This window comes from Lygodium microphyllum, chromosome 4 (assembly GCF_053477565.2).
Source record: "Lygodium microphyllum isolate KBCC chromosome 4, Lygodium_microphyllum_v1.1.10, whole genome shotgun sequence".
NCBI classification, from domain to species: Eukaryota; Viridiplantae; Streptophyta; class Polypodiopsida; order Schizaeales; family Lygodiaceae; genus Lygodium; species Lygodium microphyllum.
Genome location: NC_141138.1, coordinates 106218524 through 106236715, shown reverse-complemented (window position 1 = coordinate 106236715; position 18192 = coordinate 106218524). Strand labels below are relative to the sequence as shown.

At 44.5% G+C, this 18192-nt stretch overlaps 1 protein-coding gene across 3 annotated transcripts in view; it reads left to right on the top strand.

The window, feature by feature from the left end:
* Nucleotides 1–18192, top strand: part of LOC148037440 (urea-proton symporter DUR3-like) — a 204885-nt gene that overhangs the window by 139579 nt on the left and 47114 nt on the right. For all 3 annotated transcript variants that reach the window (XM_087676377.1, XM_087676378.1, XM_087676376.1), the window contains one exon: nucleotides 16207–16399. In XM_087676377.1, coding sequence (XP_087532503.1) covers nucleotides 16207–16399 — 193 coding nt within the window. The remainder of the gene's footprint in view (nucleotides 1–16206; nucleotides 16400–18192) is intronic.

Genomic DNA, 18192 nt, shown 5'->3' with positions numbered 1-18192 from the left:
CTTCTTCCTTTAGTTTTGAGATCCCTTGGCGAGGTGTTTGTGGAGCCCCGTTTGGCCTCTAGTAATAGAAACATGGCTTGTATGCTTTGGGACATTGGGAAACCTTGGTCTACTAAAATTCGTTTTGAGGTCTGTTGATTGCAAATGTTGGTCTTTGAGCTCAAATGGGGGACATTTGCTAGACACTAATTTCGATGTAGCTAATTGGGCTATTTTATTTCTGAATGTGATAGTAGCCTTGAGGTTTTGTAGCATTCTTTGGACCTTGACATGGATATGCAAGAGCGTGATCCCTAGCCTTTGATTTAGCAGCAAGATGTTACTCCTCCTGTGCCTCTTGCCTTGCATGGACATGATAATGGAAAAAAGGATGTTTTCTAGGTTGGTATTGAGCGTGAGTTGCATTCAGCTGGTAGGGATTTGCCTCCTCAGGATGATTCTTGGGTCACTGTGGTTAGACATAATGCTCGATAGGAATCTCGTTCCACTCTTGCTCACCCATCTCCTCATCCTATTACTCAGACTTTTCAACGTAGAGGTAGGGGTTTTTACATGAAACCTCAATCTTGGCGTGTATTCATAGTTGGTGTGGTTGATAAAAATGTGGTTGATTCTACTTTGTGCTTTGATGCTCATGGGAGGCTTTTGGCCCCTTCGGATGTTTTTTGTTCTTAGCAACAGCAGTTCCCTTATCATGCTTCGATTGCTAGTTTGCAGAAGGCGGATCTTGCAGATGTGATCCATAGTGAGATGGAGAGATTTCAAGCTGCTAAAGCTACGGATGTTAAGGGAAAAGTTGTGATTCAGTAGTTCTCTCTCTTTTTGTTTATCAGGAGACTTACTATGTGGAATGTTAAAGGCATTTCTTTTGGCAGTAAGTAGTATCAGTTGTGGAGAATTGTTTTTGGTGGTAATTGGGATGTTTTTGTGCGGTGGAGCACAAACAACATGCTTTGGCAGGTTCTTCCTATGTCTATAAGGATTATACAATGTTTTTTAGTGGATAGGTTCCACATAAATCTGGAGTTATGTTGGCTGTTTGATCTTCCTTGCAACCATCCTTGGTTTCTCAAGATACTCGTGAAAGATTTTCGATGCTAGAAATCATATATGAGGGTGAGGCTTTGTGGCTGGTGGGCATGTATGCTCTTTCTACTGCTTGGAACGCCGTCAGCTTTGGGATGACTTGCATTGCCTTTCTATGGCTTGTCGAGGTTTTGTTATGGGTGATTTTAATGCATGCATATCTACAAATCAGGTAGCTTCACCTCACTCGGTCATGGATGGTCCTAAGGGTTAGGCTTGGGATGCATTGGCAGTTGTGTCTTTGAAACAAGACATGTGGTCTTGGATGCATCCTGCACAGTTTGGATATACTTATCACTCTCTTCAACATCCAGATACTTGGACCAGACTTGATAGGATATACATTTGTCAGAGCGATTCTTTTCTTCCAGCAGTGATTGGTATGTAGGTGGAGCCACAACATGACTTATTAGATCACTATCCCTTGGTTTTGGAATTGACTCATAGGCCAATTCATGCCTTTAAGGCTCCGCTTGCACGTTTGCCTTTGTGTTTCAATCAATCTTTTTTGTTGCAAAATCAGTTTTTGGAGTGTATCCAACAATTGATTGCTTCTTTTAGCTCAAGGGTTCTGTTTGGGGGTATGGAAGCATGGGTTGTTTTTAGGGATAATGCACGTGCATTATCCCGATAGTATGGTATTCAGCATGCTTATTTGAGCTGAATTACAGCATTCAAAAACTTTGTTGGCTTACTCCTTGTCTCTGTATCAGTCACAGGATGCTATTGATGACTTGGTTACATGCATTGAATGGTTGAAATGTAGAGTTTAATCTCTTCAAGAGGAGGAATATGCTAAATACAAATTGCTGGCTTGAGTGGAAGCTTTGCATGATAATAATTGTCAATCTCATCAATTCTTTGCTCGTTTACGCCTAAAATATGCTTAGGTAAATATTATGTGCATGTCTTGTCAGATCACTATCCCTTGGTTTTGGAATTGACTGATAGGCCAGTTCATACCTTTAAGGCTTTGCTTGCTCATTTGCCTTTGCGTTTCAATCAATCTTTTTTGCTGCAAAATCAGTTTTTGGAGTGTATCCAGCAATTGATTGCTTCTTTTAGCTTGAGGGTTCTATCTGGGGGTATGGAAGCATGGGCTGTTTTTAGGGATAATGCATGTACGTTGTCCCAACAGTATGGTATTTAACATGGTTCTTCTTTTCGAGCTGAATTACAGCATTCACAAACTTTGTTGGCTCACTCGTTGTCTCTGTATCAGTTAGGGGATACTATTGATGACTTAATTACATGCATAGAATGGTTGAAATGTAGAGTTTAATCTCTTCAAGAGGAGGAATACGCTAAATACAAATTGCTAGCATGAGCGGAAACTTTGCATGATAATAATTGTTAATCTCATAAGTTTTTTGCTCGTTTATGCCATAAATATGCTTGGGAAAATATTCTGCGTTTGTTGGATGAGCAAGGTGATATGGTATTGAACTTGTCTCCATCATTCAAATGTGCATTGACTATTATAAATCTTTTTTGGGTCCATAGGAGATTCTATCTGATGTTGTTCTCTCTGCTCATCGATACATTTGTGACTTGGTTAGTAATCAGGTTAAGCTTGAATGGGCTCATTTGATGGAGGTTACTCAGAGGCTGAAGTGAAGGATGTGTTGTCCCATTTACCATGTAGGAAAAGCCCTGGTTGGGATGGGCTTCCTAATGAGTTGTTTTTAGCCCATGTTGAGCAGCTTAAGGACCCATTAACTTACCCATCTTAGCAAGTCTAGAATTTTGGTTTGATGCCTTCAAATTGGAAGATTGCAGTGATTCGGTTGTTGCCCAAGGTTTCTTCTCCGACTTACTTGAAACAATGTAGACCCATTTCTGTTATGGGTTCTTCGTATAAAATCTTTTCTAAAATCATTGCCAATAGATTGCAGAAAGTATTCCCGCACTTGGTTCATCCACGTTAATATGGTTTCATTAAGGGACGGAATTTCATGCATAACATTTTGAATGTTCAATTGGGGATTGATTATGCCAAAGCCTTTGGCCAACAGGTTGTTATACCTCAGCTTGATCTTGAAAAGGCATTTGATCATGTCAGCTGGTTTTTCTTGCGGTAGCTCAAGTCTAACATGGGCTTTGGTCCTCGCATGACTTCTCTTGTTGATACCATTAGTTAGGGTGCTGTGGCACGTATTGTGCTTCATGGGGGGATAACTGATGAAATTGCCTTGTCTCGTTCTCTTTGGCAAGGCTGCCCCGTCAGTCCTTTGCTATTTGCCTTAGTCACTCACCCAATGCTCTCTTTGTTGGATAAGTTGGTTGATCAAGGTGAGATTATTGGTTTGTCTCTTTCCAATGGTGCCCAACTTTTGGGTCAATCTTTGGCTGATGATTCCTTTATGTTTCTCAAGGCTGATTGGACTAATGTGAATTGGGCAATGGGTACGTGGAATCTCTTTGCTTTAGCTTCGGGGCTTCATATTAATGCTCAGAAGTCTACACTAATTTCTTGTTCGGAGAGTGATTTGCGAGCTTTGGGTTGACAAGGAGTTGTGATTTCTAAAGGAGATATTAGTCGACACTTGGGTTATCCTATTTGTGTGGATGTAGCTTCTCGCGCCTTGCTTGATTGGATGTTATCCCTTATACATGATCAGTTTATATATTGGAAATCTCAAGGCTAGCCTCTTCATGTGAGACTTAAAGAAGCTCCATGATGGTGTCATTGTTGGAAAGCTCCGCCTTTATTTTTCAAGGCTCTTTATCTCAAGGCTAGCCTCTTCATGCCTCGCTTGGGGTTTCAGACAATCCATGATGGTGTCATTGTTGGAAAGCTCCGCCTTTATTTTTCTGGTGCATTCGTGAGTACTTTCAGGTCCCTTGTGGGTGTGTGGATGTTTTATCTTGATGAAACAACCTGTGACCCAGCTCCTCAGCATGACGACTTGCAGTCTAACAAATCTTGCAGGGCAGTGACCCCCACATGCAGGCAACCAAGTCCAAGATTTTGATGATTAGGACTGTGCCTTTGTCGAGAAAAGTGTAGTGTCTAATGCTGGACGCTTTCACAAATGCACTCAGTTGGCTGGCTGTGACATGCAGGTGCAGAGAGTTTGTGTCATGCAGCCCAGGTGACACATTTGGTTCTCCTCAGCCCAGTCACACACATAGAGCTGGGCGTCATTGCAAATAGTTGTGCGTGCGGGCTGAAACTGGGTGCGCAAGGACTTGTCCACAGTCAGGTATTCTGAGGTCAGGCAGCGATCTGCAGACAGGAGTATAGAGAGTGAAAGAGAGAAAAAGTGTGAACCCTGTTCCTGGCAAGCGTCGAGCAGACTTGTGACACTTAAGACCTGCAGTCCTGGACTCTAACACAACAAATGGATCGTGACTACACTTGATCTGTATTCGTGTATTCAGATAGAGACCTTCCAGCCAAGAGTGAATCCTAGACTGAAAGCGAACACACACACACACACACACACACACACACACACTTGATCTGTATTCGTGTATTCAGATAGAGACCTTCCAGCCAAGAGTGAATCTTAGATTGAAAGCGAACACACACACACAGCTTTTGAGGTACTCTCCAATGCTTGCTTTACAGCTCTCGTCTCCTTGGCAGGATTGGATGTTTGTGCTACCTGATAATTTCGAGAATAGGTCAGCTAATTACATCTATCATTAGATGGTCGAGGTCAAGAGATGGGTCACTGGAAAGGCCAATAAAATATGTCATATTTGGGACAGAAAAAAGGAGTGGCAGGAAAGATTTCTACAAATTTGGAAGTCTAAGATTCCTTATCAGGGTAAAGTTTTCATATGGAGGTTGCTCATTGGGGGGCTTCAAACTGGGGATGTGTTGCGTGATTGCAAGATCTCTTGTGCTTGCTGTGTATTTTGCACTACGTGCGATGAGACATTGCTTCATCTCTTTCGTCTCTTGCCCTGTTCATAGCTAGAAAAGGGAGTGGGCTGGCTTTTCCACTTCCCAAAATGCCATGCAGGAGATCACCGTTGGACAAATGTGCTATCAGAATGTGCTTTAACCGTTGGGGAGTGCACCAGACAGGGTGGTCAAAAGTGGCCCATTTTTTGGTAGGAATCCGTATGGTTCATACGGGACGGATCATGTGGAACGAATTGGTCTATACTACGTATGACGGAAATTATGTGTATAGTGTGTTGATCAACAAGGCGGCAGCTGGAAACTATTAATGCAAGTTGTTTGGGTAGGAGAAAGGGTCACTAGCAAATGGATGTAGTTACTAGGAAGTAGTGGATAGGCTGATGGTGATGATGTGGTAGGAGTTGCATGGGCTTGACAGCCACTGATGAAGGCTGATGGTGCGAATCTACAAAATAGGATGGGGATGAGGCTGAATGGTGGGCAGCCTTTCTGTTTATAGATGCAAAAGGATCCTTCCAAATTAGAGTTTTGCACGTGGGACACAAACTCTCTAGAACTGCTCCCCGTTTAATGAAACTTTTGGTAATTTACATGTTTTGGGGATGTTTTAAAGAGCTAATCAATATGTAATGCACTTTCAGCTCAATAGAGGGCTCTCTTCCAAACCTCCTTAGTCCTAGGGTAGTCCCATAAGTCATATCTCTTACCTTTCTTTGGCTCTTTGCATCTCACACAAGCTCTTTGCATCTCACATAAGCTCTTTGCATCAATAGGTCATGACTGCCCATGTGAGCAAAAAATGATGTTGAAGCTCCAAATGAGCTAGGAATTGCCTTGCACCTGATCATAGTGGCTGTGGAGGGAGTGGATGGTGGTAGTCTAGAGCTTTGTCAAGGTCACGTATATAGAGTGGCATTTGCTGGTAAAAATCAACTTAGAGTGTGTCTACCGAATTTTCCACCTTGTGAGGCTTCTGATAATCTCCCACAACTTAGTGTGACGTTGTAGGCTCTAGTATCTAGCAAATGGGTAATGCATCCAAGCTGACTACAACACAAGAACCTGCCTTGATGATAAAGATTGTCATGCATCTTAGCCTCGTATAGTAGGTGGCAACCCTAAGTAATTGCCTGCAAGCAGAAGATCCCCCAAGATATGCACCCCGGGTGAGGTGCCACATGATGGATAATATGGAAAACTCCTTTTCACACCAACCAAGTTGTCTCACAAGTCCAAAGGTAGTGCTTTGGAGTTTCCAAGCATTGTTGTGGGCAATGCTTGTAGATTCCATCCTGTTGCATTTGGGCCAACCATCTCCCAATTGCCAAGTCTCCATGTGTGAGAAGGCAGATAAAGTAGGACACCCTCCGAGGCTTCCAAATATCCCACAGACATTGCTAGAAAGTTCCGCTTGTGGAAAGCATCCATGATGTTGTGTTTTGCCCAGTGCTTACACGAGGATGCCCAATCCATCTCCTCCTGCATCAGAACATGTTTGACACTCCTAATTGTATGGGCCAAGAAGCTCTATGGCTTCTTGGTGACTATCGTGGCCGGCCGTAGCCACTCTCTAGGATCTGCTCTAGCTCATCAGGAGGCCGACTCTCCCACATCAAGTGGTGTCACTTTTCAAGTTCCAAAACTCAACCCAAGATGCGTACAGGTCTAGCATTGAGGTCTTCCCTTGGAGCCTAATAATAGGGATCTTCCTCCAAGGGATGACTAACAAATCCTCATCTTGTTGACCCGTGTCAATGACTAGCTGACCACTAGCTTGAATTGCAAAGAAGATATCATGGGGATGCTCCACCTACTCTCCGTGCCACTTGCAAGGGGATGCCCATTGGCAAGAACCTAGCAGTCCACACCTCACCAAGCTGCACAGGCTCTTGGAAAGGAGGATCTAGCCACTTGGGGAATCATTGCCTCGATCTCCCTCCTCTTGATCTCAACCCCCCTTTGACATCTTGTCACTTGCTATAGAATCTCCCAATTTGCCACGTTGTAAATGTTTAGTTACACCCTAACAATGTGAGTAGGGCCATCCTCTCAAGCTGCCCACTAAATGTGAGGGCACTCTCCAATTTGTATCCTATCATGGTCTTGAACCCGAGGGTTCCAAACCACAAGGTGGTGGTTAGTCTCCTCTTGATATATGGGGGCCCTCTATACAAGAGCCTTACATAAGCCTTGGCAAATTCGAATTTGGCTATGAAGAAAAGAAGATCTGGCTTGCGTGATCTGTTTGTAGTGAAGACCCACCTTAGTGATAGTCTCCAATCCTTACCTAGCTGAGCCCTACACTCCTAAAGCCCTCTTGGAGAGAGACTTTCCACATTTGACCACATGGTGTGAGCCCTTGGACCAATAGCTTGCCCAATAGGGTTAGACACTGATAAGGTAGATCAATAATCCCTAGCCCCCCCTTTGGAGCGATGCTGGATGATAGTTTCCTAAGCCACCTTGGCATGGGAATCCTTGGACCCATCTGAAGTGGCCCAAAGGAAGTTCCACAGGAGGCAGCAAACCACACGAGGAGGAGAAACACCAACATGAGGCAATGTACCAAGCTGTCACCAAGAGAACTTGGTTGACCACTAGGGCCTTGCCTGCCAAGGAGAGGTGGACCATACTCCAGTAAGTTAGCTTTTGTTTGATGGAGTCAAGTACCAAGATGACTTGTTGGGCTAGAGTAATGTGAAGTCTTGCCTAGTATCCAATGTATCAGATGCCCACCTATTTGAAATTCAAGTAGATGCTCAGCTCGATCCTAGAATTTGGGTCCACAAGGAAACCAATCGACTTTGCCAGTTAATTTTCGCACTTGCAGTTGTGGAAAACACCTCCAATGCCAATCTCACTGTCTCTAGCATCACCTAATCATCCTCAACATAGAGGGCCATGTCATCGGCCTTACTTTGAGTCCACCAACTTTATCTTTGCCTTCATAGCGAGCTTGAGGCCTTGGAGATTGCTCACTCTTGAGCGAAGAAAGAAGAACATCACCTTTGCAAAGACTAGGAAGCGATAAGGGGCTAGAGAGCAGCCTTGATGGATGGACCTCTTTAGTCAAAACTCAACCCCCTTTTGCCCTCCGATGAGCACTGTGTTGGTTGCTGAACTGTATAATGTAGACATGTCTTTGATCCTTTCCCGAGGAAAACCAAGTCGCTCGATGGTGCTCTCCAAGGAATTCCAATCTATCGTATCATAAGTCTTCTCAAAGTCCAGGAGGATCGCGACTATGTGTTGGCTGCTATGTTGTGTCCAATTTGTGGCCTCGATTCTGTTGCCAATCATCTTGTTTAGTGCCTTGTTGGCCATTGACGACAATGTGATTGTCCTCGACTAGGACAACTCCAAGTGGTTTCCCCCTTTGGGGAGGAGACTGACTAAACCTCCTAACATGTTAGTCATATCCATCCGGATTTGAAGATCTCTAGACATTCTTGTAACAAGGGGTTCTTCACCACTTCCTAGTGTGCAAGGAAGAAGATCCTAGTAGATTCAAAAGGCAGTCATGACTTCCTTTGGGCAAGAATGGACCCTCGTACTAGTCACATACATTGCGGATTTGGCCTCCAAAGGTGTGCGGTTGGTGGAGATTAAAAAACTCTCTACTCATCGTTTCCCCCTTTTGCACCCAAAAAGTAGCTGAGGTGTGGAAGGAGAATTTTGACCTCTTGTATTCTAAGCATGTGAGAGCTGACTATACATGCAGCTGTTGGATATGGAGAGTAGGATCCCAAAGTGACTTCTCAAGCAACCTTTGAATTGCTTCTAGGTCCCTTTGAAGAGTGTTCTCCTCCTCCCAACATTGCTGATGAGCCTAGAGGGCTGCCGCTTGACAAATCTTGCTCGACTCCCCATGAGCCTCTATAACCTCCTCTGCAATCTGTCCATCCTATGTCCACTTTGAGGTCCAAGGCTGCTTAATCTGCCTCCTTATCTCTCCAAGGCTCATATTCATTGGTTGAATTTGGACTATAGCAAAGAGCAAGGATCCAAGGCTGCAATAGGGGCATCAATCATGAGGAGCACCGAGAAATGAATTGATAAGGTGATCCTTGCCAGTTGTTTACTTGCCCTCTTCAAGTGCACCCGCAATCCCCTACATAGAACCTATCTAGCTGGTCCAGAAGAGCACCACCCAGTTGCTTCTATCCCCAAGGGAAGTTTGGGGAGCTGTTGTGATAGTGAAAGGCTAGGTCCTTCCATGGATCGTGAGCTCCAATTGCAAGGATAAGGGCCTCCTAGATCTCTTGCTCTTGATTTGCCATGCCTTGGAATTCCTACCTCTACCCTACGGATCCTCTAATATCTTCAGGTTATTGAAGTTGCCTCCAACAATCCAAGAGTCCACCTTGGGAAAATGTGCTATGATCTCTAACCAAAATCCATACATGCACGAACCTTTTTGGGTGCATAGATATTGAGGATCCCAAGTCACAAGTCCCCAATGTCAAGCTAACCCATAGTCCTCTCTTGGCCATAGTTGTCCATAGTCCCACACATAAGCCGTTAGGCTCAGGCCAATTGAAGTGCACTCTTCACCACCCTTGCCGTCAGTGCCAATAGAATACTCCTAGTAATTGTATAATTGTCTATTTTGGCAGGTCTAGACCACACTTTAAGGCAATAATTCTTTTTGTGTGTGAGTTTGACCTCGATATGCTTGAGTTCTAGTCACAAGCACTGTAACCGGCGTGTTTACTGGAAAGGACGGTAGTGTACAACCAAAATATATAAATGCTTTTACCCAATTCACAGTCGCCCACTTTACCTGAACTTAAATACATAGAATCAAGAAGAAATACAAGAAGCTAAAATGCTCCTGTTGCGACACCGACACCTTGTTGGCCCCTAAGTCAGGCGCCCCTTGCGGTATTTCTTTATTTTAAATAAAAGAGAAAAAGTACAATGAGCTGTCTTTCACCTATTCTGGGTGAAATTTGGCAGCATAACAGTACAATTACTGACCCAAACCAAGTTGTCCAAGAGGGGAAACTCTGCCCAAGTCTACAACTTTTGATTGGAGTGCAGAATTGACCATTTCAGCCCGCTGTAATTACTGGTTCAGACCTGTTTTGAAAACTGTTTTCAGCTTATATTGTTCCCTGTACTGTTCTCCATCATCTGTGCCAAGTGCCCCTTGATTCTGACATCCATTGGGCTCTGAAATAACCTCTGAACAGTCCAAAAACAGTACTGATTTAGTGCTGTTTCTGACACTTGCTTGGTGAGGTTACCACCCCATCTGTTCCTGCTTGGGGGCAGCAAACAACTGCTCCTGGTCCTGAAGAGAGAAGGCTCTTGCCTCATGCAAAAACAGCATATTCCCACACAATTGTACATGAATCAAAAGAAAGGCCCTCGATTGGGGCATAACCATAAATGTCAGGGGGAGAGAAAGAGAAAGTAGAGAGCAAGCTCAACCCTCTGTGTATCATAGACAAGGTAGGCCAGCTCTCAATACTCTCCATCTTCCCTTTCACAAATGAGCCCCCAATAATAAAAAAACTGCACGCCAGCCCCTCTTTAAAGAGGAAATTGCACAAAGTTGTGCCAAATGGTAGCACTGGAAGGTGTTTCCCGTTCTAGCCTTCCGGTCTAAAATTCTCCTTGATCGGTGCAAAATTTAACCTCGGCACAGACTATAGATTAATCCTCGTGCAAAAACAAAGATAATGACGCGAATAGATTCTGGGGTCCAAAAATAGTAACTCCCTAAATTTTAGGAGCTGCTTCCATTGCATCCCCACTAGTCTTCTGACCATCTTTGCAGATTATGGCTACATCCAAATTTGCAATGTAGCTCAACTGAAAGTGAATTTCCACTGATGACTCCACATGGACTAATCTCTTGCAGATTTGTCCATCTTCACTTTTGAACTAGTCTCTTCCAGGCTAGTTCTTCAACACACTTGTCCATATACACTTTCACAAGTCTCTTCCAGGCTTGTCAATCTACAGTGCCATCAGTCTCTTCCAGACTTGTACTGGACCTTAACTATCCAGTCTTGACTCACTAGACATTCCTGTCCGTTTCACATATTGGCCATGCAACTCAGGCATTTAGATTTCAAGAGGGATCCTTCCAAAAAGAAAAACCAAATAAAGTAGTAATAAAGAAATCAGCAAAAAGGTAATAGTTGTCATAGTCTTGTGACAAGCACCCAACCCAGTCATATAGGTAGAAGTATATACTGTCTAAGTAAGATGTTGATCTGTTCACCAGCAAGGGGCGGTTGCAACTCTTGTTAGACAATCACATTCCTAGGACCTCTTGCTCCACTATAGTGAAGGTGGTTCATGTTCCAGGATGCTAGGTGTAAACACATGGGGAAAATCTAGGGTTTGCCGAATAGGCACCTGCTCGGTGTGGATGAAGATAATGAAGAAGGAGAGTTGTATGACATCTACTGGTGCCTAGCAGCGGGTGTAGAGGGTGAACTCAATGCTCCCATGGTGGTTCTCGCACGGACGAGGGGGGTGATGGTCGCATCCCGATGCACCATAAAAGTCTCTAGAAGCAAGGTTGAGAATCAAGCCTTTGTAGTCTGGTGGAATGGGTAGCTTGTGTGAACGACCACTCAATTGCATTGCAAGACCTCCACATGAGTCTTCATGCAGCTGGCAAAGTGGGAAGTCTGAAGGAAGGTGTAGTTTTCCCCATCCAAGGGAGCGAGCAAATGTTCTGTGCTGCCCCTTGACTTGTAGGTAATGAAGATTCCCATCTCTAGCAGAACTGAGAACTCTGCTTGATCTGCAACTTTCATGTAGGACCAAGGGCGGCTACTAAAGAACTCCTGTGGGAGAAGCTATGCATGTCTGAAAAAAGTGTGGCATGCTGTTGGTGCTAAGGAGTTGGATACTATGTGTGAGGGGCTGCTCAGATGCTGACGAGGGGAAGATATGAGTCAGGGAGTAGAGATGGGGGAGAGGGGGATTGTGTAGGTGGGGGTAGGGTGGTGTTTGGGTATGTTGGGGGTGGAGGTGGGTGGTATGTTGACTCCGGGGGCAGTGGTGGGGGAGGAGGGTGGGTTATGGAGTCGAGGGGTGAAGATGGGGGAGATGAGGATTGTGTAGGTGGGGTGGGGTGGGCTGTGTCAGGTGTTTTGGGATGGGGGGTTGTTGCAGGGGGATGTTTGTGCTCCTACAGTGGGGGTTGCTGCTACTAGGGAGAGAGGGGTTTGTATGGAAGGGCATTGGTACTGCCATTTGCCCTTGGTTGAGGGTGTTGTGGCTCTGTAGCATGCTGAGGCCTAGCATGCCTCTTGCCCAGCATTGCTGGACCCTTGTAAAACCATCATCCTCTGCCTATGTAGCTGGCCCCAAAGCGTGTGCACTCCGGGGCTTGATGCCCAAAGCCATGGAAGTGAAGGCACAGACTGGCTACCTTGTCACAATAATCTGTTGCGTAAATGTATGCATGCCTACCTCAATCTCTAGAATCTGCCTCAAACTCGACTATCAGTTTGGGGAAGAGAAGGGTGACTGGATATCGAGAGAATTTGTTATGGAGCATGAAGCTCTCAACTGTGAAGCCACTATACCATGGGGCTCGGTAGATGACACCCTTTTGAGAGGTGATCGGGGAGCTGTCAACCAACTCCTGTGCCGCATCTACGGGGGTGAGCTGAACCATGAAGATGCGTTGTCCCATCAGTGTCGCCTCCGCCATCGATGAGGTGGCAATGTGCAAGGTGGAGTGAAGCCAGTCACGAAGCTGTGCCCTGGATGTAGTGTCATATGACCTGTCCAAAGATTGCGGTCTCCTGGGCACTGCCACAGAGAAAGGGAGCAGCTGTTGATGAGTTGTACATCCGAAGAGAGCAGAGGGAGAGGCGGTGCGGAATGGTGGAAGAGGCTCAAAATGCACAGACAGTTTTGAAACATTCAACCAGTGGCAATTCGATTTTAGCAGATGAAACGGGAGGAGGGCAGTCAATAAATGCGACAGGTGGAAATGGGAAGTGGAATGGCAGGAGGAGGTGGAACAAGCGACAAATTTGGAGTGGGGGGGACCATGAAAAACAGAAGTGGAAGGAATGGCAGGGCAGGCAGACTATTGAAGGGAGGTGAAGGAGGATGGTGCGAGGCAGGGGCAGGTACTGGGTCAGGCAGAGGGTGGCATGCAGCAGCTCATCAGTTCCTTCCTGAACAACTTGGCTGTGCAAACACACTAAGACAGATGCAGCATTTAACTTGAGAATTTAATAAACAGGCAACACAGATAATCCTGCCAATCAGCTATTTCCCATTTCATGCTTGCCTTTTGTTTTTCCTTTTTTTTGCTTGATAAAATACCCGCGGGGGGGGGGGGGGGGGGAGGGGATGAAAAATGGAAGGTCCAAAAAACGAAGTCCAAGGAACGGCAGGGCAGGCAGACTATTGAAGGGAGGTGAAGGAGGATGGTGCGAGGCAGGGGCAGGTACTGGGTCAGGCAGAGGGTGGTGTGCAGCAGCTCATCAGCTCCGTCCTGCACAACTTGGCTGTGTAATCACACTAAGAAAGATGCAGCATTTAACTTGAGAGTTTAGTAAACAGGCAATGCAGATAATCCTGCCAATCAGCTATTTCCCATTTCATGCTTGCCTTTTGTTTTGTCTTTTAAGTTTTTTGTGCTTGATCAAAAACGTGACTGTGATTCCTCACCTCAGACCCATCTCCGCAGGGCAACACTAGGGTCACAAATTTCACTCCTAGGTGTGATGCTGAATGCAAGGCAGCATTTGCAGCTACTTTACAGTGTATGACTCAGGTGCCTATTGGCTGATTTACATGTGGAGCAGTTGTCATCAACATACATATACACAGTCCAAACAGTTAAAGCACTTTGATGGCTGTGAGAAATCTTCTTATTCATGCTCACACCGAGCACATTGAGGTGAATTATCATTATGTTAGGGAAAGACTTTGTGCTAGAGATATCAACTTGTTCTATGTGTTTCTTCAGTACAAGATGGCATATTTTTACGAAATCTCTTCCTTGAAATGAGTTTGAAGTCTGTCCCAAGGATTTAGATTTTTTGCCTTTTGGGGACTTATTTGTTGATGGTTTATCTATTTGCATCCCTCACTGAAGGGACAGTTGCCACACCTACATGTCCCTCTTTTTGTCATTCTAGTGTGAATGGACACATTTTACTTCTTATTGGGCAAGGGTTATTTCCCCATTTGACTGCCTTCTAAAGTGGTGATAATTTGTACATATAGTTTCTTTTCATTCACTCTTAAGTATCTAATACAAGCTAATGTTCCATATATCTCTTAGGATCACTGTCATTGTCACTTTCTTTGTGTTCTTGCTTCATTGTATGAGAGTGGATGTCCTTGCAGCCTACTCAAGCTTCAGTAACTTACATATAGGAATTCATTAGGTGATCTTGTTTCTGAAGGATTTGTTGATTATGATTGTTAATTAATGTGCAGACAAGAAGATTAAGAAAGATGTTTCTTTCTTGGTTCCAGCTTGATTTGTGGTCTAGTGAAATCAGTCCACAATCCTAGATTCTTGTATAGAGGTGGAATATTGGGTATTCTATGAGGCTACACTTGAGTTTTTGTGCTTGAGACATCTTCGGGCTGCTATCCTTAGAAGCAACCCTCAATGGGAGAGATTGCAGGGTGATTCTGAACAGACGAGGAGGACAGATGCTTTTATGCAGACACCTTCTTTCACTTGGTGCCACACAAGGTCTGGCATTATAGCCCATTGTTGGTTGTTTGCTCAACCACTGTATCTATGATGTGTTTAGCATCCTTATATGGCTTTTGGTAGTTGTTTTTTACATCAGGCATTTCTTCCAGGATGTCATTAATAGAATCTTATTATCTTGAAAAAAAAGATGTACACTAGAATTCAAAGTCCCATGGTGTTGGCATGAAATCAGTTTTCTTTTGGAGGATCAAGTACACTGGCATTTCCTACCTTTGGAGCAGATGAGTAGGCAGTGATCATCCTCAAGTATTCACTAAGGCTTTTATCTCTGAGCAGCCTTGGATCAGCTACTTTCAAGAGTCAGGCTTTGATCCCTACAAGTTTAATGTTTCAGAGGGAGTTCTTCTGGTTCCACCCTTATTCCACCCTTTCCTGTGCCATTTGTGTTTTGATGTTCCCAAAACATCACTGAAAGTAGGTGTGGAGATATTATGTTGGACTCCATTTTTGTCTCTCCCAATTTTGCCAGGGTGCCCCACTTTTTGGTACTCTGATCTCCTAGATTCAGTCATGTATACACTCTCAGTTATCTTAGCATTGTAGTGACAGTTCTCCTCTAGTGCTTAGCATTTTAAAGACAATTCTCCTCTCATGGCTTGTGAGTTTCTTGCCTATTGCATTGAGTGATGAAATTCTTCCAGCTCAGATCTGCCAGCACATTCATCAGTTGAAAGATGCCCGGCTATCAACCATCGCATGGGTCATCATTTACTTTCCTTATCTCCATGCAAGCTTTTCCAATTGCCATGTAAGACCTTCCCTGTCTAGCCTTATGGGGACTTATATTTGATCTAGTCTTTTCCAGTAAGAAAAATTCCTACACCCGATCCAGCCATCCCTGTGGAGCTTAGAAGGGCCTCTGCATGCTAGGAAGATGAGTGCTTGAATTTCAGAGACCACTGAAGAAAAAGGGCTTCACAATTAGTTCATGATAAATGCTTAAACTGCATAGCAATTATGCTTACCCATTTAATGTCAATATCTTTATACTTGAGAGCTTTGGTTGCTGGATATAACTAGAAACCTGGTAAGAGACTGAGATACATGGTTATTTGCACCTGAAACTGGAACTAAGATGACGAGCAGTATGCGGCAAGAGATCAAGTCCATCTCTACTGACATAGTGATTGTAATAAAAGACTGTAACAGTCACTAAAAGGAAAGTGGCTCAATTTATACCAGTTTCTGTCACTATATTTTAGAGGTAAGGCAGCTGAGCAGTAGGTTCAGGAGGTTACAAATAAACTTGACAAATTTCAATGAACACATGTGCTAGACATTTTCACAAAAATGCGTCTGCGGAATGTGGTTGCTTTCTGAAGTAACTTGAACAAGAAGGCTTTTTTCTAAATAAAAAGGTCTCCTTTGTGCCATTACTGTTGATAGAGAGCTAGACTTGCATGTGGATTGAGTTTGCAGTAAATAATTTTGAAATAGAAGCATCTTAATAAATTTGTATTAAATTTTCTCTTTCTTTAGATCACCAGCCTAGTGATCTTGTGGTTGGTCAAATGTGCAGAGTGCCATTGCAGCAAGGCCAAAAGCTGCATTTAAATCATATATCCTGGGTGGGCTTATGTGGATTCCAATCCCACTTGCATTAGCAACGTCACTTGGTTTGTCAACATTGGCACTTGATCTCCCTGTAAATACAGAAGAAGCAAATCAAGGATTAATTTCTGTAGCTGCGGCTCAATATGTTTTAGGAAAAGGTGCACCCTTTACTATACACATTTCTTTCCAGATATCGGGTCTTGATCAGCTTGTATTTGTGTTTGAAGACTAAGGCAGGAAAAACACTGAGGTAAACTCCCCGTCTCACTGAACAGTTTTTAAACTACCAAAAGCACTGTAGTCAAGCAAGGTTTGCACGAACAACAAAACCGTATATCTCAGTTTGTCATGAAGAAGTCATCTCTAGTAGCAAAAGCTATCCAATATGTTTGTATTCTTCACAGTTAAGCTGGAAAAATTCCATTAGCTTTTATTTTTGTTTTTGAGAGAAGAAAATTCTATTCGTATATCCCCTCATTACAAATATCCTAAGGCAAAGTACAAGATTAGCCCTGTAAAGAACTTCCAAGCTGTGAAAATACAAAACAAAAGGGAAGTCTAATACAAGGCCCAAGTGAATAACCAATTAGGAAGTCTATAATGCCATGCAATGTGTGAGTTAATGAACGAAAGTGCCAGAATCTTGCGTTTAGGGTTTCACAATTGACAGCCCCAAAAAGAGGCTGGGCGTCCACAGTGGGGCACCACCCTAGACAGCTGACGCCCTCCCTCCGGGCACCACCCTAGATAGTCTCTTGCCTATTTATAGGCTGGCTCTGTCACTCATTCAACACAGATGATTCATTCAGTCCGTCACCTCTTCTCTCCAGCCTCTCCACTACCCTCACACTCCTTCAGGAGGACATTGTGGTTCATGGTTCGTGGCTGTCTTCATCATCTTCCTTGTGCTACGGCACCCGCATTCCCTTGTATCACATTCACTCCATGATTCAGATCTTCATCATTTCATTCATTAGAGTTTCTTCTCTCTTACCTTTTCTTCTCAATGTTTGGCGAGATCACTTTGTGTTCCTCCTCGCAAACCCTACTGTCTCGCTGGTACATCATCTTTTGACATGGTATCAGAGCTGGATCAGCTCAAACAATGGGAAAGATCCTCCAGTCCACTGAAGGCAAAGACCGGTGGCGGGTTCGGCATCCACTTCTCTTCTTCTTCCGCTGCATTAACATCCTAACTAGTGGCTGCTCCCTCCTGTGTTTGTTGTTTGCTAGCCTGTGTTAAGGGCTGTTGTTACTGCCTCCACCTCCCAGTTTGTTGTTGGCGGCTCCTCCCTGTTGCTGGCAGCTCAGCTAGATTGCTGACAGCTGTTTTTGGCTGCTAGTGGCTCAACTAGACTGCTTGCGGCTGTTCTGTGGTGCTGGCCCAGACTGCTAGCTGCTTCTCCCTGCTATTGGTGGCTGTTGTCTGCAATCCGGCGGCTCAGCTAGACTGGTGGCGGCTCAGCCAGACTGTTGGCGGCTCCTACTTGCTGTTGGCAGCTCAACGAAAGTGCTGGTGGCTGTTCTCTGCTGCTGGCGGCTCAACCAGACTGTTGATGGTGATATTCTGCAGCCGACGACTCCTCCCTCACTGTTGGAGGTTGCATTTGCAGCTGGTAGCCCCTCCCTGCACAGTTGGTAGCTCACTTCTAGCCCTTCCACTTCTCTCCTAGCTCTTGAGGTGGACATTGCAGTTCATGGTTTGTGGTTGACCTCTTTCTTCTTTAGCAAGGCAGACTGGTACCCATGGCTTCTTTACCAATAGATGACCAGATTACTGGGCGCTCCTATTGTGGCATCACCGGGCACACCACTAATGCTTGTTGATTTCGACCTTTGCTTCCCTCCCCCCCGGAGTGTATGCATCTTCCACCAGGCACTCCTTGTGCCACCTCTCCTTTTTGGGCCACAAAGATCGTTCTGCATCGGCTATTAGAGTACTATGCTCAAG